Here is a 24,115-nt window from a genome sequence, read left to right on the forward strand (position 1 = left end):
CCCCCAATAACATGGGCCAGGTGCCATTGCCCCCCCATATAAAATCTTCCGGAACCTCTGTAGTGGGTGTAAATTTCAAATGGAGTCACCCATTTAGGTAACATCATTTGAAATTCACATTCCCTGTGTGGAAGATTAAGGTTGTGTTTTCCATTGGGGTGTATGGATTTCAACTGAATAGCCCATTTTGGGGTTGCTAGCAACTAGTTCAGCAAAAGCGTTAAGGGATGAAATCGAAACTCGACCGGCGGTTGACCACTGGTTCTGTCCGGTTGCTATTGTTCTGGAACCGGCGGTCAATGGCCGGTCGAGTTTTGATTTCATCCCTAAGGTAAAAATCAAACAATGGCTTGCTTGTTCTTGCCTGACCGACCCCAATCTTAAAATCTCAACAAAAGTTTTCACTGTACGAAATTCCAGAAAAAGTTGTTTCTTTCCTTCACAACTTTTGACATCCTGGAAAGTCTTTTTAAACAGTTTCTTCATTCTGTTGTAAAACATGATTGACGTGATAGTGTAAAAATAGATACCAATTGACACCTGTTTTTCAGTATGCTGATTATCATAAATAGGTCCATACAGGGGGTCTATGCCTAAAACATGCAAAATCAGCCTAATTTGGGGTATTTTTGGGGTATTCCTGTTGCTCCACACCCTAAGGTCTAAGGTTTCTGGGTACACCCCTGTACGTGAATTAGAGAATATAAAGGTATTGTAGCCGCTGTCATGGAGCTATTGTCTCATATAACACAGGTGACATCCTTATTTTAAGTTGTTTTATGCCAATGATAATAATAATTATAACAGCTGCCCTGTGAACATTTGGCAATTTACACACAGTATCATCTATACATACATGGCAGCTATTGCATTTACCCACTTTTGACATTGAGCAGTCAATAAACAGACTCAGTGTCACAGAGGCATTATGTACATGCCCAGAGCATGGTTCCTACATTCCATATTAAACCCACAATCCCCCAGTGGAAGATTTTAGAAATATCATCCACAGGGGAGTATGAATTCAAATGGAATAAACACATTAGCAGCTCCATTTGAAATGCACTCTCCCTCAGGAGAAGATTCAGGTTGAATCTTTCTCAGAGGGTACATGAAATTCAAATGTAGCTGCCTTGTGTGTTCATTCCATTTGAAATTCATACTCCCCCTGTGGATGATATTTCCAAAATCTTCCACAGGGGTAGTGTGGATTTTAAATAAAAAATATCTCATTTGAGAGACCAGCTAGAGAGAGACTCCAGCTAACAAACACAGACTTGAACTTTCCCCCTTTTTAGATATATTTATGTCTATAAAATTGAACAAACTTTGACACATATATAAAATGGAAATATTTCAACAAACTTTGACACATAATAAAATGGAAACATTTTTGACATGAAAATAAAATCATTTTGCTTGTTTACACTTGTAATGGTTTCTGTGCAGTTGTACATGCCAAACACAAACAAAAAAATTAAACTTAAAAGGGCATTTCGTGATCCACAGCATCATCCCCCACTTTTCTCAAAAAAGTTGAGATTTTTATATCACTGGAAACCTCTGGCTACATAATGTTTATGTACAAAAATTTCTTGCATATTAAATCGTTTAGCAAAGATATTGTGAAATTTGAATTTCGTTCTGGTATACCAGAACGAAATTACAATACATTGTCTATGGAGCAGTGTAATACACATAATCATGCATAACTTGCAAACGCAATATCTGACTCAATACAACTGAAATTTTGGGAATACACATTTTTTGTGGATATCTACTGACAAATGTCATAAAAAGAGGATGCTAGGATCACGAAATACTCCTTTAATGTGATTTTATCAAATGTGAGTGACCGCAGCAAAACCATGCACCTTACAAATATGGGTGCCTTTAGAGATGAAATATTGCTGGTGTATTTTTATAATGTGGAGTGGTTTGCTGCTTGCCTATGGGCATCAAGTGCTATATTAAATGCTGTTATTAATTATTAAATGTAAGGAATAATGTTTGGAAAATAAGGATAATATTTTATATAAGTAATCAGCATATCAGAAATGACATCTTTGCCTATTTATAGCAATGGCCCAACCCACTGTTATCCTCCCACTAAACCTGCAATGTGCCAAAGCTGTCAGATACGACATTTTGGACAATGTGTTCTCCTGCTGGGCCTTCAATTACATCACTAACCCTAACACCGGACACTGCTTTTTGCTATCGGAAGTTAAAGAAGGAACAAAAAGGAGAGAAGATGAACAAAGGAGTCACTTGGTACCCCCGGGATTTGCTGGCCCGGCCTGCGATTCCCTGAGCATATAGCACTTAGGGTGATTTTATGATTATTCATTATTCCTCATCAACAGTTTTTAAATTTACCTTTACTGCGCATCCAAGATGGCCGCTCATGCCATGGCGGCCATCTTGGATGCGCCATGGGCGGCCATCTTGGGTGCGACATGAGCGGCCATCTAGGATGCGCCATGGACGACCATCTTGGATGCGCAGGGAAGGGGATAGTCCCATTTATGGGTTGTGCACAGAAAGTGGTTGACTTCGCACGAGAGCCAGAATCCAGATTAAAACGCATTGATGCATTTCAATGTGATTCCCTCTTGTGTGCTCAGAAGACATCGCACATCGCAGCCTACATGCACACACACCCCCCACACACACTTAGAAGAAACGCACTCCCTACGCGATTATTTCCTGGATGCGGGATTCTACTCTCACAGGAGAACACATTGAAACGATTTAATGCGGATCCAGCTATTGCGCGGAATCGCCCACTGTCACTGCATAGTCGCATGGTTTCACTATAGTCTCACACAATTATTATGATAACTAAAACAATATCTAAAGCTGGAACTAATAAACAGTTAGTGCATAAATGAGTGCTCCAGGCATAGCAGCCAAACTAAAAGCACAGTTATTCCATCTATAAATTTAATTTGCTACATAGAGATATTAACCAATGACCATATTGCACCAAACAATTTAATCAAACAAATTTTAATGCTCTGCGTGCTAGCCATAAGCTTCAACAAAAAAAATCCAAAATTTGAGATATTTTCTGAAAATATCAAGAGCTATCTAAGAACCACTGAACCAATACTAGGCTTGTTTGTACTCATTTTAATGCATTTTCATTGTGATTCCAAATATGGTCATGAAAATTAAAATTCTGAAAGTTTTAATTTTTTTAAAAACTTGTCATCTGCAGTCCACACCCGCGTGGAGAGAGTTAAGAGGCAGCAATAAAGTATCTCGCTACCTCATAGCCAGGAGTATGTATCCTCATTCTTTTCTACCCTATAACTCTCTCCATGCGGGTGTCAACTGCAGACGACAAGTTTCAAGGTTTTATTATTCAAAAATTTCAGAATTTCAGCATGACCATATTTAAAATCAGCATGAAAAATGCATTAAAATGAGTACAAACAAGCCTAGTATTGGTTCAGTGGTTCTTAAGATAGCTCTTGATATTTTGAGAAAATATCTCAAAAACTTAGCTTGAAGCCTATAGCTAGCATGCAGAGCATTGAGCATGTCTTTATTGCAACCATTGGCTTTGTTGACTTTTAATATATACCAAACATGTTCTCTTGGTAAGATACCCACTACAGCTAATGGTAATGAGCTAATGCACTTAAAATCTACACTCCCCCTGTGGAAGATTTTGTAAATATCTGCCACAGGGGGAGTATGAATTTCAAATGGAATGAGCACATTAGGCAGCTCCATTTGAGACTCATGCTCCCTCTGTGGAAGATTCAGGTTGAACCTTTCTCAGAGGGTGTATGAAATTCAAATGGAGCTGCTTTATGTGCCAATTCCATTTGAAATTCTGTACACGCCCAGTGGATGATATTTCCAAAATCTTCCACAGGGGGAGTGTGGATTTTAGATGGAATAGCCCTATGGATTAAACTGTTCTCTAGCATGAAGAACCCCATTTTTAGAACAGTTTTAAATACTCTTGAAATTCATTGCAAGAAAAAGTTTGAAGATTATGATACATTAATTATTCATTGTCAATGTACAATAAAGAATTGGTTAATATCTCTAGCTTATCACCTACACTTGCATTGTTTCAGTGTCAAAAACAACTCTACTACAGTGCAGGAATATACATAATATGGTTCGAGGGAGAAATGGGGCAAACTATTTCACCTGCAGTACTGGCTATGAGGCTATCACCTGAGTGAGGGGTGATAGGTCAATGGCCAGTACGAGGGAAAGATCGTTGCTGTATTTCCCGATATAAACCATGCAGTATTTGTTTTCTTGCATCAAACTTCAACTATGAGGGATAGAGGTAACGAAATATCACATGGGGAAATAGGCTTTGTAATTTGCAATTGACCAATAAAGTGGCATAATTTGCTCACCAATATTTAACAAAAATAATAAATAGTTTGGTTGCCCTTCCAAGACAAACATATGGAGGGTTGGTAAGTCGATTTTTTTTTTCATGGGCTCTTTCTTCATTTTTCTTCCATTTTGAAAAGGCTAGTATTGACAAATGCTTGATCATTTTATGCGTTTTTGGACATACTGCCTGTTTTTAATCAAATATACATTTAATAAATAAAATGAGTGAATAACAAATATAAAATTTCCTTGATACTGTCAAAATTAAAGGTTACTTCTAAAAAAGTGATTGAAAAAAAACGACCCAAGATTTCTCATTTTTTGGTCTGTCACTAAGGGCAACCAAACAATTTTTTTTGGCCCCATGAGGTGTAATAATATTATTTATCACAGAGTGGCCACAACATATTTTTGCACTGGGTATATTATTTCTATTTTTGTCACCAGAGATCAGAAATTAAGCCTATTATGCTGACCACATGGGTGGTTCCATTTGAAATCTACACCCCCTGTGTGGGAGATTAAGGACATGTCTTCCACAGGAGGTGTGTAAATGTCAAATGAAATAGCCCACATTTGTGGTAACCCTGTATAATGATACATAGGGTGTGGGGTTGGTTTCTATAATACAAGTCTCACCTGTTTTTTGGCCTGTGTAGTAATATAGTAATAACAACAGGAAACATGGGTTTAGTTAAACAGAATGTTAGAATCTTACCGTATTTCGTCAAATAGTTGCCCCCCCCTCAAATAAACGCCCCCACCACTTTTTTCAATCAAGATGTTTCAAAAATTCCGATATTTCCATGCTATCTTGTGTAGTAAGCTTACCAAGTTGCTCACATGGTCGCGAGTAGCAGCAATAAATGGCGAAAATCTGCATTCGAACCCGGAAGTGAACCAAAAGTCAGTGTCAAAAGGTCATAGTTCGTCATTTTAGCGTGACTTTTAAGCTTACCTAATGATTTTAACGGGAATTTTCGTGCTAAAATGACCTCTAATAAACGCCCCCCCCTTGGGAAAATGTAACGCCCCCGGGGGCGTTTATTCGACGAAATACGGTACTCTCATCTACTCGGTTATTTCATTTCAGTTACTGCTTTAAAATGATCTCATGCAAAATATTACGAAGTTCACTCTAGTTTTTTTAGAGAAATATGTATCTTCGTTAGCTAGTGTATAAATGATTGCATCTAGATAGCACATGGTTCAGTGGCACAAAGACGTATGTCCATTAGCTACTGTATGAATGACTGCATCTAGATTGCACAGGACTCAGTGCCACAAAGACGTATGTCCATTAGCTACTGTATGAATAACTGGATGTAGATTGCACATGGTTCAGTGGCACAAAGACGTATGTCCATTAGCTACTGTATGAATGACTGCATCTAGATTGCACAGGACTCAGTGCCACAAAGACGTATGTCCATTAGCTACTGTATGAATAACTGGATGTAGATTGCACATGGTTCAGTGGCACAAAGACGTATGCCCATTAGCTACTGTATGAATGACTGCATCTAGATTGCACAGGACTCAGTGCCACAAAGACGTATGTCAATTAGCTACTGTATGAACAATTACATCTAGATAGCCCAGGACTCAGCGGCACAAAGATGTACATCCATTAGCATCAGATAGCACAGGACTCAGCAGCACAAAGATGTATGTCCATTAGGTGCTGTATGAATGATTGAATCTAGATTGCACAGGATTCAGTGGCACAAAGACGTATATCCATTAGACCTGTACATATGTGTAGAGTTTAGCGGCACAAAGATGTCCATACCCGCTCATGCAGATGTGTAGAGCTCCGCAGCACAAAGATATATATCCATTAACTCTGTCCATGTATAGAGCTCATTCGCACAAAGAACTCCATTTTAGCTACTGGGATTTATCAAGATGCAATCATTCATAAATCAGCTGTCTTGCTGCCTATGTGTCACAAATGTGTTACATGACTGATCCGTTAGAAGCAAAAAAGTTATTTAAGCAAATCTTAATTATTATCTTCATTCACTTGCCCAAGATTCAACTTACTAATGTGAAAATCTTAGCCAGTCTGGCACACATGGTTGGACTACTACAAATAATTTTCAAATCCATACTACTTATTGCTTTTAGCTTCTGATTTTTCCAACATCTTAACTATACTCAGCTTTAAGTTTGGCGAGAGTGCATCAGATTTCTCTTACAATTCCTAACCTGTCATTTTTTCAAGCCACCCTGTATAATAAAACGTACCTGTTGGGATGAGAGGAAGGCAGCATGAACTGGAACTCAACTAAACACAGCCCGTCATCCAGTGATGAATGTTGTAGACTGTTGAGCTCGTAGGCACAGTAGGCTCGGCGAACATACACCTAATATAAAGGATAGTAATATTCCAGTAACTCCAGATTGTAAAGGAACAAAAATGTGATGAAAGCTAAAATGTTGCCAAGTCTTACAGAGTGATATCATGCCAGAAAATGAACATATTATAAGTCTAAAATTGCTTCCTATATTATAACCAGTTGGAACCTGATAAGTGAGCGCTAACTAAGTTTATTTTAATTGTATTGCTAACTATATCCATTCAACTGCTTAACAGAGAGTCATATTATGCCGCAAAATGAACATATTATAACCAGTTGGAACCTGATAAGTGAGCGCTAACTAAGTTTATTTTAATTGTATTGCTAACTATATCCATTCAACTGATTAACAGTTTGGATCAATATCTGAATTGTTGCCAGTGGAGGAAACAAAAACAGACGAACAAGTTCATGATTTGGGGTATACTTATCTAAAATGTTGATATTTTTGGCCCAATTTTGCTATTTTTTACAGACAGAGCAGGCCTATTGCCGATTTATGAAGGGGGTGAGGGGTGCTGCATCACACTCCTGCGCACACCCCCTCACACCTCCCGGCTACAATTGCCTGTTGGCATATTAGATACTTTAAGTATCTTATATGCAGGAGCATTGAACTTTTAGATAATAGCCAACTATCCTGTGAAGTGCATTGAACTACCACTGCCTTCCACCTGGGATGCTCATTTTCCCTAGATCATTTGACATATTTATACACTATTATCATTATAGTTTGCAAAAACTTACTCATTGATTCAAAATATTCAAGATCAACAACACAGAACGTCATTCAAAAGTACTTAATTTTGAAATTAAAATATTTCATATTAAATTTGCACAGGTAGAGCTGTTTTCTACTGCGTCAAGTTTTTGGATTAAATAATTATTATCATGTTTTGCCAGATGAAACTTGGCTAAATCCTAATACTTAAGTTAGTACAAACTTGCAATGCAAGTCAAGTTTTTTGAAATACGGGCCAAAAACATGCGTTTTTATGGTATTTTTGTATGCTGTGATAATCAAGCCAAAAGACTAATTTAAGATATGCAGTCTAATTGCTGGAAAACACATGTTCAAATCTCTTTTACAATCAATTAACAAAATTAACATAAGATATTAAAATTGTATTTTGAGTGCTTAGATATTGTGCCAAGTCTTTGAAATTGATGACTGTAATTGTAAGAACATGTTTGGCCTGTTTTCCCTAAAATTGGCTAAATATTGAAATTTGGATTTTATTGCTAATTAAAAATTAAAGAATTAGGATTTAGCTATGTTTCATTTACCAATAAAGGATAGTATTTTTTTAATCCAAAACAATTAGACCTGTATTTTTCAGGAATTGGGAAAAAAAATCATCCAAAATAAAATAAAAGTAGCAACAATGAATAGCTGCCTTATGATGTGTTTAACCCCATGAGCACTACCTGCCAATCTAACATTGCCTCTGATTGGTCAATTACATGATATCTTCACTTCAATCACCAATCAGAATGGATCTTTGCAAATAATTCACCCCAATTTCTTTGCATGGTGAAATTATTCTAACAATGTTGCTGATTGGTCCAATTGATAATGAAAACTTATTTTTGGCCAATCGGCAGGTAGTTCTCATGTTTCAAATATCCATTCTAACCTCTAGTGCAGCTCTGCGCACCACCTCATTGGAATGGAAGAAGAAGCTTGGAAGTACATCAAAGATGGTCGTCTCAGACATGATCAGTTTCTGTAAAGAGAACAAAATATATAATTATATGCAGCTAACTCCGCCTTGTGAATTTATTGTTTTATATAACTCTCTTCTGATTGGTTTGAAATTAGTCACATAACAAGGCCAAGTTTGACTATTGTTAGATATATATCGGCAAAATTGACTTGTACATGTAATTGTTATCAACTATTGACTGCCACGGTTATGAGGGCAAGGGCGGCATTTATTTCTATGGCAGCCAGCTGTGCTCCAGTGGTATAGATTTCTTTTTGACATTAGGGGGGATGGGGTTGGGAAATTTTCTTGAATGCAGCACCTTTTGGAAACAGAATAAGTTTATGGTACAAATGTGTGTGAAGCAAAAAAGGCACTTTTTAGGCTAAAATGGCCAAATATGAGGTTAATTTGGACAGAAACCCACATAGAGGAATCAACACGAGGGAGGAGTGATTGTATGGACCATCCCTCCTATCAAAATATTGGGGGATTTATTCCCCCCATATAGGTTCACATAATTATTGCACAGTCCCTAACATACCGTGAGATGGTCCGGACAGTAGCGATGTCCATACATATCAATAGCAGACAAGAAGATGGATTCCACCTGGTTATGTCGCAGCTCAAATGACGGCTGATGCGCAGCGATCAAGACTTGACGAGCACGCAGCGCCACCTTGGCATTCTCTTGATGGCTGAGAGTGGTGAGCTCTTCTAGGATGTGGGATAGGTCCTCCGTTAGGCCAGACTCTTTGCTACTCAGACGGTCCTTTGTGAATGATAATGACATAATTTAACAGAATTATACACATTTTAACAGAATTATACAAAATTTAACAGAATTGTGTTTTAAAAACATCTTTATTTGTTGTCATCAGTGGCAGTACCAAAAAACAATTATTTTGGTTTTTTCCGGGGAGAGATTGGCTTTGAACGCAGTGCAAAGTTTTTCTTGTGGGGTAAAAATCAGGAAATTTTCTTATAATTTGATCATTTTTGCCCAAAATATTTTTGTTTGAACTGGGGATATTTTAATCACTTTAATCATTTTTGCCTCAAATTAGCGGACTTTCAAGTGATTTTGTTTTTCAATCTGGGAATAGTTTGATCATTTTTGCCCCACAATGGTGGACTTTTTAGTGATTTTTATTTGGACTATGGATATTTTGACATGACTTTTAAGTGTGTTTTTTAACATGGGATATTTTGATATTCATGTGAAAAGAATGACGAACTAAGAACTATGCACAACCCAACTCCAATTTCCAATCCTGGTTTCAATGCCCCTAGCCCAGGTGGTATTTTGGGTCCAACATGCTCATACAAGTGGCACAAAAAGAGAATCTTATTCTAAATGAGACTAAACAATTGTAAAAATGACCCATAGAAAATGATAGAATTGAATACCTTTTTAGCACAAAAAACACTATGTTTTGGGCCCAAATAGGGTACAATTACAATTTTTGTGACCTTTTCATGCACTAGCCCATCAAATAGCAGAACCTTCATTTGGGGCTAACATAAGCTGAAATTGTAATTTTTCACACACTTCGCATATGTGCAAAAAAGTCCCAGTAAAACAGGAACAAAATATGCTCACCCCCCCCCAAAGGTTGATAGCATCACATATCCTCATCTGCATCACATACTGTCATATCTCAAAAGGCTGCCTTGTGGGATTTTTATTATCATTGTTGTATTTAATACTGTTATTTTATATTTCAGCATTAATCTTTCTTTCACGAATGGATAGGGAATTGTAATATTGTGATAATACCTCAAAATTAATATATATAGTTTATTTCACAGCGTATCTCATCACAATTAGATGGCAATAATAAAAATTCACAAAAGGCAGCCTTTTGAGATGTGCCAGTATGTGAAGCAGACGACGAGATATTCAATTTACTTACAATCAGCATGATGGTGAGTATGTTCTTCTCTGCCACATTCGCATGAGAGAAGATATTCAACACAACCATCTCTACATCGTCCTTATACTCGTCCCTCAATGCCTTCACACACTTATCGTAGGGACCTTGTTGGAACTTTGACTCCACCATCATGTACTTGTGTAAGAGTTCTTGGATAACAGCTTTCATGTGACCACGGGTGCCATTACGATACCTAGATGGAAGAGAAAGGTCATAGGGTCATTTAGATTTGGACTTTTTTGAGTGAAATTTGGGCTTACCCCCTCCACGCGGGTGTCAAATGCAGACGACAAGTTTCAATTTTCTTAAAAATTATTCAGAAATTTCTGATTTGTCAATTTTCATGACCATATTTGGCATCAGCATGAAAAATGCATTAAAATGAGTACAAACAAGCCTAGTGTTGGCTCAGTGGTTCTTAACATAGCTTGTGATATTTTGAGAAAATATCCTGTTGAAGTAAATTCCTACCGCGATAATACATCAGAAACCACCTTTCTATAGACTATTAAGGCTCTGTTGATTTTACAACAATTTGAACTATTTCAAGTAAATTGTACTATAAATTTGTCTCATTAAGGATTTTTATTGAACAGGCTATGGGCGGACTGGGCAATTTGTCAAGTGTGCCCAATTTTCTTTGAAAAGCATAGGTGGATGGGTCGTTGGCTAAACCTTTGCAGTTTTGTCTACTGGCATGCATGCAAAAAAAGGGCATTGTTTTCTGTCGCTTGAAAGACAATTCTACTATGAAACACCCACAGCTCAATAACACACACTATGCCCATGAGGTTTACAACCTTGAAAAAAATAATCATTTTAATAGAATATTTCTTATGTTACATCATATTGCAACATTATACTGATTGTATCTGGCCATGTCACATATAATTTCACTTAGGGAAATTGAAAGTCCAGACATCCCTAATATTCAGAGTTGTCCTTTAGAACTACTACGAGCTAAAAATACAGATTATTGTCTTGTCAAAAAATACACATTGTTAAAAACCTTGACACTTATTAGTGTGTTCAGAAAGTTTAGACCATATGCTACAGGGTGTCACAATAAAAACAGAACCCTCATTGCGCACTCTTTTTCTCCTATTTTTTAAAAGTTGATCAAATCTATTTTGGTATGTAAAGAAACCTTAAATTGTTAGCTTTAATAAACCAAAACAATCATTTCAATCGGCTCACAATTTTTGAAGATATGCCCTATTTAAGAAATGTACCCCGTTTTTTACTCTGTCCACGGATGGGGTTTGGCTACATCAAAGATTTAAACGAAACGCACGGTTAATGATATGGATAGATAATAACTTTAGGCTTAGGAACGCATTCATTATGAGCAAGGATCACCTGCTAGCCTCCAACATCTTTGCAACCGTATATACTGATATATTCGCAAGTATACGGCGCACAAGGAGGGTACGCAATGCAATTGATGCAATGAGGACCAGGGCTGAAATCTGTATTCATCAAGGAGGCAACCAAGTAGAGGGCAAAGCAGCACAGTAAACTCAATTCAGAAGAACCAAGGACATACCATACAGTGCTTTTCAGGCTACCTTTTATCCCCAAAACAGAAAGTTGTAAATAAAAAGCAAGAAACATACACCAAATTCAAAAAGTAAGAAACATAATAAAACAAAAAGGCATACATAACCAAGAAAAATAAGTTTAATTGCAAGTATAGCCAGATCCATTTTGCCGACAAGTTAATGACACTTACCACAATCCATAGCCCATAGGCCCACCGGTAAAGCCCATTCCCTAATAAAGTTGTTTTATAAAGTTATCATTGATGAATGCTTGATATTCATGCATGGTACATGTACTCTTTTTCAATCTTTGAAGTAGCCAAACATCCGTGGACAGAGTGAAAAACTGACACATTTCTTTAAAAGAGCATAATCTTCACAAGTTGTGAGCCGATTGAAATATTTCTTTTGGTTTATTAAAGCTAACGAATAAAGGTTTCTTTACATACCAAAATACATTTGATCAAGTTTTTAGAAATAGGAGAAAAAGAGGGCGCAAGGAGGGTTCTGTTTTTATTGGGACACCCTGTATATCTAAAGTGGGAATTTTATTGAATGAACATGGCTTTCAACAGCTGTACTCCATCCATCTGCGATCGTATATCACGTATTTCAAACTACAATGCGAACGCACAACCTTGGATACAATATTAACCAATCACAAGTGTGTTACTCATGCACAGTCGCACACGCTCGAACATTGTTAGTCGTCAAAATAGCCTAAATCGTAAATCTCAATAAAATTCTTCATCTTAATCACTGTGAAACCTCCATTAGAGATGTAAAGGTGGTCTATTCTTGTCAAAATGTTTATCCCACAGATAAAAAAAATTAAGTAAAAAAAATCCTAAAAAAACATGTTTTTAACTTGGGAAGGGATTTGAGACGTACTATTAAATTAAGATGGCCTTATTGGTTTTAGTTGTATTACTTTTTCATAGGGGAACTGGGCTATACCTTCAATTTTTGAACCTATTGTGTAAAATAATTCTTGTGCCCTAAGTAAGCACTTTAGCACATGCTTTTTATCTCTTCTTGAAGTATAAGTGGCCCATGCAATTTGTTAAAGCTCAGATATATATTTTGGCCTGTAGATGTGAAAAGGTTGACGGTAACTCCTTACCTACTCAGGATTAAATAGCGCCCCTAGATATGAAACTAATAGCGCATCATTTGCCCACAAATCTTTTTCATGTCTTGAACTGTATTAAACTATTGACCATCTCAAGTTTAAGCTATTGAAACTGCTAACTCATTAAAGAAATTGGTGAAATTCCATCTTTTCCAAGAAGCATATCATCATCAGTAATGACTTTAGTGATTGTTTGTACCAGTGTGTGGCAGTAAAATGTTTTGGTTTGCTGCTTTACACATTGGGCTGTTCTGTTTAAAATCCACATTCCCCCTGTGGAAGATTTAGCTAAAGACTTATACAGAGGGAGTATGAGTTTTGAATCAAATAGGCAACTGGGTAACTTCCACTTGAAATACTCACTCCAGTTGTGAAAGATATAGATAATGCCATAATACAGAGGGAGTTTGGGTTTCAAAATGATTAACTCTGACCAATTACATTTGAAAAACTTATTCCCCCTGTGGAAGATATTTCCAAAATCTTCCACAGGGGAGTGTGGTTTTAAATGGAATGGCGCATTTCTACAAAGAAAGGAAGGAAGGATGGGTGGGCGGATAGATGGATTACATGACTGATGTTATATGACAAACTTGTCATCCCATCACTTCAGACACAGACACATAGAAATTAACCCAGTAGGTGCTCTACACTCAAAATGAACATTCCAAAAGGAACTTTTTTTGTCCTCTTTATTTTGTCCTGATTTTATATAACAAACTGGTCATCTCATCTCTTCAGAGACAGATAGAAATAAATTAACCAAGTGGGAGCTCTACACTCAAATGAAAAATCCAAAAGGAACTTATTTGACCTCTTTAAGAGAACTCTTGATGGTTCTTAAAAAGAACCATAAAAGGATCTTAGGGCACTCTGAAGAACTTGTTTGGTTCTCTGAAACTCATGCAGGACATTTATTGCTTCCACAAAAGGTTCTCAAATTTTCACGAAATTCTTTTGAATTTGAATGTGCAGAGAACCTCCCTGTTCAACCCTTGAGGTTCTAGAGAACAAAAAAAGGTTCTAGATGACTTAAGCTCCTTATATGGTTTTGTGGCTGCATACTTACCGTTGAACTAGTTGGACTATTGACTGAGTATGCATAAAGAATGCATCCCTGTCTGACCTCTTCTGAATGGTGGCTGCATACTTGTCCACAACATTGGCAATCTGTAACAAACAGACAAAGGGAAAATAGTAAGTCTAGTTAAATTAAGAACAAATTTGTACACTCTTAGAATCATATAGGCAATCAGCAAAAGTGTTAACACGATGTAAATGGTGTCCATTTGGGCATGATGTACACTTGTCCATTTGGGCATGATGTACACGGTGTCCATTTGGGCATGATGTACATGTGTCCATTTGGGCATGATGTACACGGTGTCCATTTGGGCATGATGTACATGTGTCCATTTGGGCATGATGTAAATGGTGTCCATTTGGGCATGATGTACACTTGTCCATTTGGGCATGATGTACACGGTGTCCATTTGGGCATGATGTACATGTGTCCATTTGGGCATGATGTACATGTGTCCATTTGGGCATGATGTACATGTGTCCATTTGGGCATGATGTACACGGTGTCCATTTGGGCATGATGTACATGTGTCCATTTGGGCATGATGTACACGGTGTCCATTTGGGCATGATGTACATGTGTCCATTTGGGCATGATGTACACGGTGTCCATTTGGGCATGATGTACACGATGTCCATTTGGGCATGATGTACACGGTGTCCATTTGGGTATGATATACATAGTGTCCATTTGGGCATGACGTACATGGTGTCCACTTGGTCAAAATACACATGGTGCATGGTGTCCACATGGGCATGATGTACATGGTGTCTATTTAGGCATGATGTACATGGTATCCATTTGGGCATGATGTACACTGTGTCCATTTGGGCATGATGTACATTGTTTCCATTTGGGTATGATGTACACAGTGTTCATTTGGGCATGATGTATATGGTGTCCATTTGTGCATGATGCACATGGTGTCCACTTGGCCATGATGCACATGGTGTCCACTTAGGCATGATGTACATATGGCCATTCAAGCATAATGTCCATTTGGGCATGATGTACATGATGTCCATGTACATGATGTACATGGTGCATGGTGTCCACATGGGCATGATGTACACAGTGTCTATTTAGGCATGATGTACATGGTATCCATTTGGGCATGATGTACATTGTATCCATTTGGGCATGATGTACACTGTGTCCATTTGGGCATGATGTACATTGTATCCATTTGGGCATGATGTACATTGTCAATGGACTCAAAAACAAACATGGGAGACAACAAAATTTTGTGGTGGTCATGTTCTATACCAACCGAGAGATCATTTGGTTTATTTATATATAAAGAATATCCTCTATGGGATTTCTTAAGTATCTCATACCAAAGAAAAATGCCTCTACACCAGACATGACCATAATCTGCGCGTGTTTAAAGGCACATTATTTCTTATGACGTTATTAATTTAACAACTTCTAGATTCCATGGGAAAGTGACCCCTGACCCGGACAAGACCATAATCCGCAGCCATTTCAGAGCACATGTTATTCCCTATGGTAAATGCCCCAAAGCCAAACATGACCATAATTTGCACTAATTAAGGGCACAAGTTACCATTGTTCACCATAAATATTCGCCAATTGGCACACTTCTAGATTCCATGGGAAAGTGACCCTTGACCCGGACAAGACCATAATCCGCAGCCATTTCAGGGCATATATTATTCCCTATGTGAATGCCCCAAAGCCAAACATGACCATAATTTGCACTAATTAAGGGCACAAGTTACCAAAGCCTCAAAGTGTATTTTATAACACCCAATTCCATACTTTTCGAGATTTCAAATAATGACCATGTCATTTGCCATGATTTGTCATAAATGCATATAATTAATGCATAATATCATTGAAAGCGAAAAATAACTGCACATGTGCGTCTTCTTTTATAGACATGAAAAGTTTTGCTTCACTCATTTCACGTGATTTTTTTTTTTTTTCCATCTTAGGCACAATTAATTGGTATGTATTTACCACAATGCCCAGGAAACTGGTGACATACGTGTACTTGGCTTGTATCTTTAACTTCAACAACCATTTTTTGGTTGTTTTAGTTATTTATTTTTTTTTTTGATTATGTGGTAAAGTGCTTTTTCTTCTACTTTTTGTTTTTATGATAAAGTGCCTCCTTGATGCCGACAGAAACATTCTTTTTGTGGAATTATTTTAGCATACAAATTCTCAGACTTCAGAATTTGCTATGAATTCAACGTCATATCAACTTATTTTGAATTTGTTGACTTTTGTGATCTTATTTCTATACAGCTAGTTCTCTATTTACATTGTGAACTATTTTTCCCAAGTGTTTTGCGCTTGGAGACATTCTTAGTTTAACACGACCGCTATATGCAGTGTTTAAGGCTCAAGTATATACAATTGAAAGCTTTTTAAAGACTTAAACTTGAATTCAAAATTATAACTTGCTAACTTGCGAGTTATTATCTTATCCGTGTCCCCACTTATTATGATAAACATGTTTTATTAAACATGTTAAGCCATTAACTTAATTTCCATTAACAAATTAAGCCTGCACGGCTTGATTATATTCACTTCAATTCTTATATTGTTATGCATGAATTCGAATTTAACTAATTTTGTGAATATTTGACATTTCTTAAGGTATTTTTGTTTCACATGATTAACTTTGAAACGTTTAACGCTCTGATAAACATTTAATGCTCGTAAATTCAAGCCGCATAATTTAGCATTAAACATGTTTTCACAGTTACGTAAAACTTATGACCAATTGATTATTCTTACTAATTTAATGCTTGTGTAAATTTAAGCCGCATAATTTAGCATTAAACATGTTTTCCCAGTTACGTAAAACTTATGACCAATTGATTATTCTTACTAATTTTCCGCTAATTGTTAACTTATTCATGACTCGCTGTTACTTGACTTTCACTTAATACATGTACACTTATTGGGTGTGGAGGGTGGGTTTTTCAGTGGAAGTTGATCTCTTGATGATAAAACATGATATGAGTCAAAAACCCATTTGCATTTGACCAGCTACAATTATGCCAAGTGATTGGTTGCATCATAGCAACAACAAAAGCATTTAACAAACCCATTATGCTTGCTTTATAACCATGCACCTGTTTTAACACTGGTTAACGCAAGTCTGAAATCACTGATGTGCATAACTCCAAGTGGATCAACGGCTTAATCCATATTATACACAAGGGCTAAAAAACTCCCATTTTTACACCTGGCCAAAATGTTCTCCCCATTGACAATCTAGTTTTAATTGACTTCGCTTAATTAAAAGCCATTGTCAATGGACTCAAAACAAACATGGGAGACAACAAAATTTTGTGGTGGTCATGTTCTATACCAACCGAGAGATCATTTGGTTTATTTATATATAAAGAATATCCTCTATGGGATTTCTTAAGTATCTCATACCAAAGAAAATGCCTCTACACCAGACATGACCATAATCTGCGCGTATTTAAAGGCACATTATTTCTTATGACGTTATTAATTTAACAACTTCTAGATTCCATGGGAAAGTGACCCCTGACCCGGACAAGACCATAATCCGCAGCCATTTCAGAGCACATGTTATTCCCTATGGTAAATGCCCCAAAGCCAAACATGACCATAATTTGCACTAATTAAGGGCACAAGTTACCATTGTTCACCATAAATATTCGCCAATTGGCACACTTCTAGATTCCATGGGAAAGTGACCCTTGACCCGGACAAGACCATAATCCGCAGCCATTTCAGGGCACATATTATTCCCTATGTGAATGCCCCAAAGCCAAACATGACCATAATTTGCACTAATTAAGGGCACAAGTTACCAAAGCCTCAAAGTGTATTTTATAACACCCAATTCCATACTTTTCATGAGATTTCAAATAATGACCATGTCATTTGCCATGATTTGTCATAAATGCATATAATTAATGCATAATATCAGTGGAAGCCGAAAAATAACTGCCAAACAAGTTCCTTCATTTCAGAAGGAAGTTGCTTAACCCCCACCCTTTTTTTTCAATTTCAATGATTCAATATTCCAGGATGCAGCGTGAAACATGCAGCATAAAGTTAGCTGGCACTATCCAGCTTAATATAGGATGATACTTTTTTCAACTTGTGGAGCATAAGTTGATGATTGTGACTTTAGAATGCCGCCAGTTTGCCCAACATCATACCCAAATTACTTGTGGGTTAAGCGGTTAGTACCTCGAGAACTGATTTTGAGCATTGGAGTGGCTAAATGCTTTACTGTATATTATATCTATCTTAACGGCTTTTCAAATAATTGTTGACTAAATAAACCCATACTTTGAAATCATACAAACACAAATTCCCATACCAATCCGTTGGATTTAATACTGTCACTGATACCGAATAGATGTAATTGGAACGTAGAAAACCTAATCAAAACCTTCGTGGGATAAAAGCAGGAAAACCTTCCAATTGCAGCGTGTATCGTTCAATATTTACCAAGGATTTCCATACAGGATCTATATACAATTTTTCTTTTATGAACTTGGTTTATCGTTTCGACTTTGCCATCTGTCAAGTTCATAGTAAGAGTGTTAAATGTTACCTACTGGCTTTATGCATTTGACTTAATTAAGTTTCAATTTGTATCCCCAAGAAAAACAATTAAATGTATCTTAAGACTGCTTAACCCGCCCTGTACTATATACTTGCAGTTCATTGCACTTTTGTGGACATTGTTTAACTCTGGTGATGATCATGCCATTTCCAGAATAAAGTTTGCTTGACTTTGTTTTGTGACTACAAACTACTTGCATTGGTTTTTTGTTATCTGAGCTTTCATCAAATGCCAATTCCATGCTGACACACCCCTGACAATTACGTTGATGATGCGGTGTTGATGCGACTATTAATATTATAAGCTATTATAAATTTATCGGTGCATCGATTTTAACGGTTTACAACATCACCTAAGCACGTATAATTGCTGCATATGTGAGACACGTCGCACCTCTGGCCGTTGCAATTTGGTAGTTCACAGCATCTTGCAACTGGTGGATGAGCTTTTGCAAAAATAGCATTCATCATTTCATAGCGAGTGTGTAGAAGAATTTAAATATCACAGATATACTTTAGTAGGTAATGTGCACTTCTTGAGTTATGTTGTAAGGAGTGCTGAAACAACAACACTTTTGTAAACCGTACCAAACTCCTACAACGATACAATAATCCGGCACATTTTCACGGTATATGATTTGTAGAATGTACTCTTGCAAAACATCAACGTGTTATTTTTCCATGATATATTGATTTAGATAGCGAAATCAATATCCTTAAGCCCATATTGTAGTCGTAGGCTAGTATGAGCTGTACATTCTAGGCCTTAATGCGGTTTGATCCAATGTCCATGCATGAAATTGTTTTGAATTTCGATGAGCTTAGGAACTTCGCTTTTGCCATATCTCGTCCATCGTTATTCATGTTCGTATTATAATCTTCAGTGGTATGTTATTCAAGAACTTTGTTATTATTAACTTCTTGTAGGCCTTAACTTGAATGCTGATATCCTCCGCAGTTTGATCCAAGCGTTCATGCGTTATGCGAGAAATTTTTTTAAATTGTCCTCAACTCAGGAGCTCTGCCTTGTGAAGTACTGCCCATTGTCGCTTTGTTATAGACTGAACTGTATACCATGCATTATGTCCACTACACATTTTGCCATATCCCACCAAGTACGCTAATTCCACAACTTCAGCACTATGAATTTCTGAAATGAAACAAAAATACACAGCACGAGTCGACTGATGCTAAACACTGTATGTTTTATACTACTGTTTTATGATTTATGCAGATATGATGTCTGTTGGTGTCTGTTCAGCCATGTTTCTTTGATATACGTCTGCACCTATAATTGTAAATATAGGCCTATACTCCTTTGTTTTTATTTTTGAAACGCCTATTTGTTATAAACGTGTTTAACATTGTATGGATATATGTACTCGAAAACGAGACCTTCGCCCCTCTACTTAGGCTTGTTTTGTTCTCTTACTCTCATTAGTTGGTTAACTATCATGTAAAGGGTTCAACATCACTAACGCACTATGCAATTTGTGGCTTCCTCATCTACTGCTCCTCCTATTTTGTTCTATCTTAAAATCAACCCGTTTCTCATCTATACTTTGTATAATCATGTATTCCTTGCTCGTGCCTACATTTATATATCTTTGCATATTTGATGTGTCAGCATATCTTATAATACCAACTATAAATGAATGCCTAACTACATAAGTTCACATTTTTAGTATAGGCCTATCCTCAAAATTATATTTCTTGCCTATGATACTGAATATATTCCAATAATGCTAACCTGGTCATGTGATCTGCTAACACTGTAATAAGCTTAAAGGTTCTCATATTTTACCATTGTACAAGACAATTTTTGTTCATTCTATTTAACAAGGCCTCTCGCTATCCTATACCATGTATACTTGCACTCCAAACGTCCTAAACCATCGGTGGACTTTTGTGAATGCACTAACTAAATATAACTGGTATTAATTGACAACCACCCAAAAGAATCTTTTTTAAAAGCATGTAACTATAAATTTTTGATATCAGGCCTAAAACTTAATATACTCACTTCCATTTATTTATTTATTTCCTTTTTTTTTTCCCTTGCATTATATTACCTGTATGTATTCTTTGATATTGTTATATTAAATTATATAATGCAGATCCCCTACTTTTGACCCGCCATTTTTACCTTGTAATTAATATATGTTTTGAAGAAATATTTATATATTTTACTGCATATCTATATTATATCTATCATTACCTATACAGATGTGTTTTATTTTAATCCACTAAATACGCGTAGATGCTATTACTGTACCTGGTATGCTTATTATTTTATATTTATGTTAGGCTTATTACTTATACTTTATTTCCTTATTTGTGACCTAAGTGACCATCCCACTTTGTTTAGCTCCAGAAAAATAAGATATTTTTTCTTGTTGGCCTTCTTTACTTCCCGCTTTGTACAGCAATTGTTCACATCTATTGTTAATCTGCCTAGTTTCTTATATTATTCAGATGTCAGTTTATAAGATCTCGACTCTGCCGCCATGCCATTATATAGAGCTGGTATATCCCTTGATAAGCAATAGTTTTACTTTTTCGTTATTCTGTTTTGCCTTAGTAATAGAACCATGAATTTAGTGTAACCTCCTTGACCCTACCATTTGTTGCTTTTAATATTTTTCCCCGCTAGTTATCCTTGTACTTATTGCCTACCGTAATATAATACAACTTTTATATCCTGTAATATTCGTGTTTAGGCTTTATTATTTTTTGACGAAACCATGTCAATCTGAAGCCCCGGTCTGAAGCGTCATTAATTCCAACTTGTGTAATACTAATTCGGTTTTTACGTACTCTATCAACTCGCAATAACTCGAAGATGAATCTGACCGTGCATTTGTATATAGGCCTAATTTGATCCCCCAGTACAGAAGGTACCATATGTCCTACTACTTGCCCTCCGTCTTACACATACCATGTGCTCATGTATATTGAGCATGTTTGAAATTAATGTAGGCCCTATTTAACCACATAATATTCATACTTATTCGATCAACTGAAATGCCCACGTTGGTACTATTTAATGTTTTAATTAACTCAGCATCCTATCTTATGCCTTTACGCACTCATTTATTGGCACTGTTTATAGATGTTATACGCCAGATAGATGTTATACGCTTAGGCCTACATTTAATAAATTTTTCAAAAGATACGAGATAAGTAGGCCTATAGTTTCCTACTCTTTTGCTACATGTATGTTACCCGTATAACTTAATCGCTGTCCTTCATGGTGATCCTCGTTATTGCTATTTCTGTTATTTATTATTATCATTATTATTTCATAGTATAATTAACAGATTAATCATAACTTGCCTACTCAAGTCCTCTGTCTCTTCCATACCGCCGAAAGACAAGGATTCCACCATGATGACGCCCATCCTGCTTTTACAATCACAATCTATGTAACATTCTGCTTGCACTCGATACCCTGATTGTTTTACTGTTGCCATTTTGTTAATATCCTGTTGGGAGATTCCTATACATTGCCACAGAGCGAATGCAAGCATTAAAACATGCCACTGTTTTATATTGACACGCAGCTATTTAACCATAGATGCTTTAACCATTTTTCAGTGGAAGTTGATCTCTTGATGATAAAACATGATATGAGTCAAAAACCCATTTGCATTTGACCAGCTACAATTATGCCAAGTGATTGGTTGCATCATAGCAACAACAAAAGCATTTAACAAACCCATTATGCTTGCTTTATAACCATGCACCTGTTTTAACACGGGTGAACGCAAATCTGAAATCACTGATGTGCATAACTCCAAGTGGATCAACGGCTTAATCCATATTATACACAAAGGGCTTAAAAAACTCCCATTTTTACACCTGGCCAAAAATGTTCTCCCCATTGACAATCTAGTTTTAATTCGACTTCGCTTAATTAAAAGCCATTGTATCCATTTGGGCATGATGTACACAGTGTTCATTTGGGCATGATGTATATGGTGTCCATTTGTGCATGATGTACATGGTGTCCACTTGGCCATGATGCACATGGTGTCCACTTAGGCATGATGTACATATGCGTCTATTTAGACATGATATACATATGTGTCCATTTAGGCATGATGTACATGGTGTCCATTTGGGCATGATGTACATATGCGTCTATTTAGACATGATATACATATGTGTCCATTTAGGCATGATGTACATGGTGTCCACTTAGGCATGATGTACATATGCGTCTATTTAGACATGATATACATATGTGTCCATTTAGGCATGATATACATGGTGTCCATTTGGGCATGATGTACATGTACATTTAGGCATAATGTATGTGGTGTCCATTTAGGCATGATGTACATAATAGTGTCCATTTGGCCAAAATGTGCATGGTGCATGTGGTGTCCACTTGGGCATGATGTACACAGTGTCCACTTGGCCAAAATTGGCATGGTGCATGTGGTGTCCACTTGGGCATGATGTACACGGTGTCCATTTGGACAAACTCACCTGTTGAGCTGGGAATTGACACAACACTGAAGTGATGTTACTGCCATAGTTGTTGAGCTGTTTCTTGATCTCCTTCTCCACAGAGGCAGGTATACGTCCCGATATACTGCCCATGATCTCCTGCATTTCAAGCAGTGGTAAGGCTGGGTCTCGAACGGTTCGGATCAAATTGTCCACAAACTCCTTACACTGAAAACAGAAAGATATATCAAACAAAAGGTTAATGCTTGGATGAGAGTATTTCTCCACAGAGGCAGGTATACGTCCTGATATACTGCCCATTATATCTCCTCCATCTCAAGCAGTGGTAAGGCTGGGTCTCGAACGGTTCGGATCAAATTGTCCACAAACTCCTTACACTGAAAACAGAAAGATATATCAAACAAAAGGTTAATACTTGGATGAGAGTATTTCTCCACAGAGGCAGGTATACGTCCCGATATACTGCCCATGATCTCCTGCATTTCAAGCAGTGGTAAGGCTGGGTCTCGAACGGTTCGGATCAAATTGTCCACAAACTCCTTACACTGAAAACAGAAAGATATATCAAACAAAAGGTTAATGCTTGGATGAGAGTAGTTCTCCACAGAGGCAGGTATACGTCCTGATATATCTCCTCCATCTCAAACAGTGGTAAGGCTGGGTCTCGAACGGTTCGGATCAAATTGTCCACAAACTCCTTACACTGAAAACAGAGAGAAGTAAAAGCGTTCATGAAAAAATTTATTCTATCAAAATATGAATTCCTTTAAAACAAATCCTAGAACAAAAAAAATCTTTTTATCCCATAGTGGTATATAGGTGTACCACCTGTTCACACTATGGACCACAAGAGCCTCATCCCAATGGCATATTCCAATAACCTCAATTACATAATCATAGTGCAAAATTTGA

The 24,115-nt window shown here is 36.9% G+C and overlaps 1 protein-coding gene across 1 annotated transcript in view; it reads right to left on the reverse strand.

Annotated features, from left to right (window-relative positions):
• LOC140139178 (acetyl-CoA carboxylase-like) overlaps positions 1-24,115 on the reverse strand; it is a 196,268-nt gene that overhangs the window by 42,370 nt on the left and 129,783 nt on the right. The window contains 7 exon segments of the mRNA XM_072160958.1: positions 5,014-5,025; positions 6,625-6,743; positions 8,375-8,464; positions 8,988-9,215; positions 10,360-10,573; positions 14,123-14,223; positions 23,222-23,410. Coding sequence (XP_072017059.1) covers positions 5,014-5,025; positions 6,625-6,743; positions 8,375-8,464; positions 8,988-9,215; positions 10,360-10,573; positions 14,123-14,223; positions 23,222-23,410 — 953 coding nt within the window.

The sequence above is a fragment of the Amphiura filiformis genome, chromosome 18, assembly GCF_039555335.1.
Source record: "Amphiura filiformis chromosome 18, Afil_fr2py, whole genome shotgun sequence".
Lineage (NCBI taxonomy): Eukaryota > Metazoa > Echinodermata > Ophiuroidea > Amphilepidida > Amphiuridae > Amphiura > Amphiura filiformis.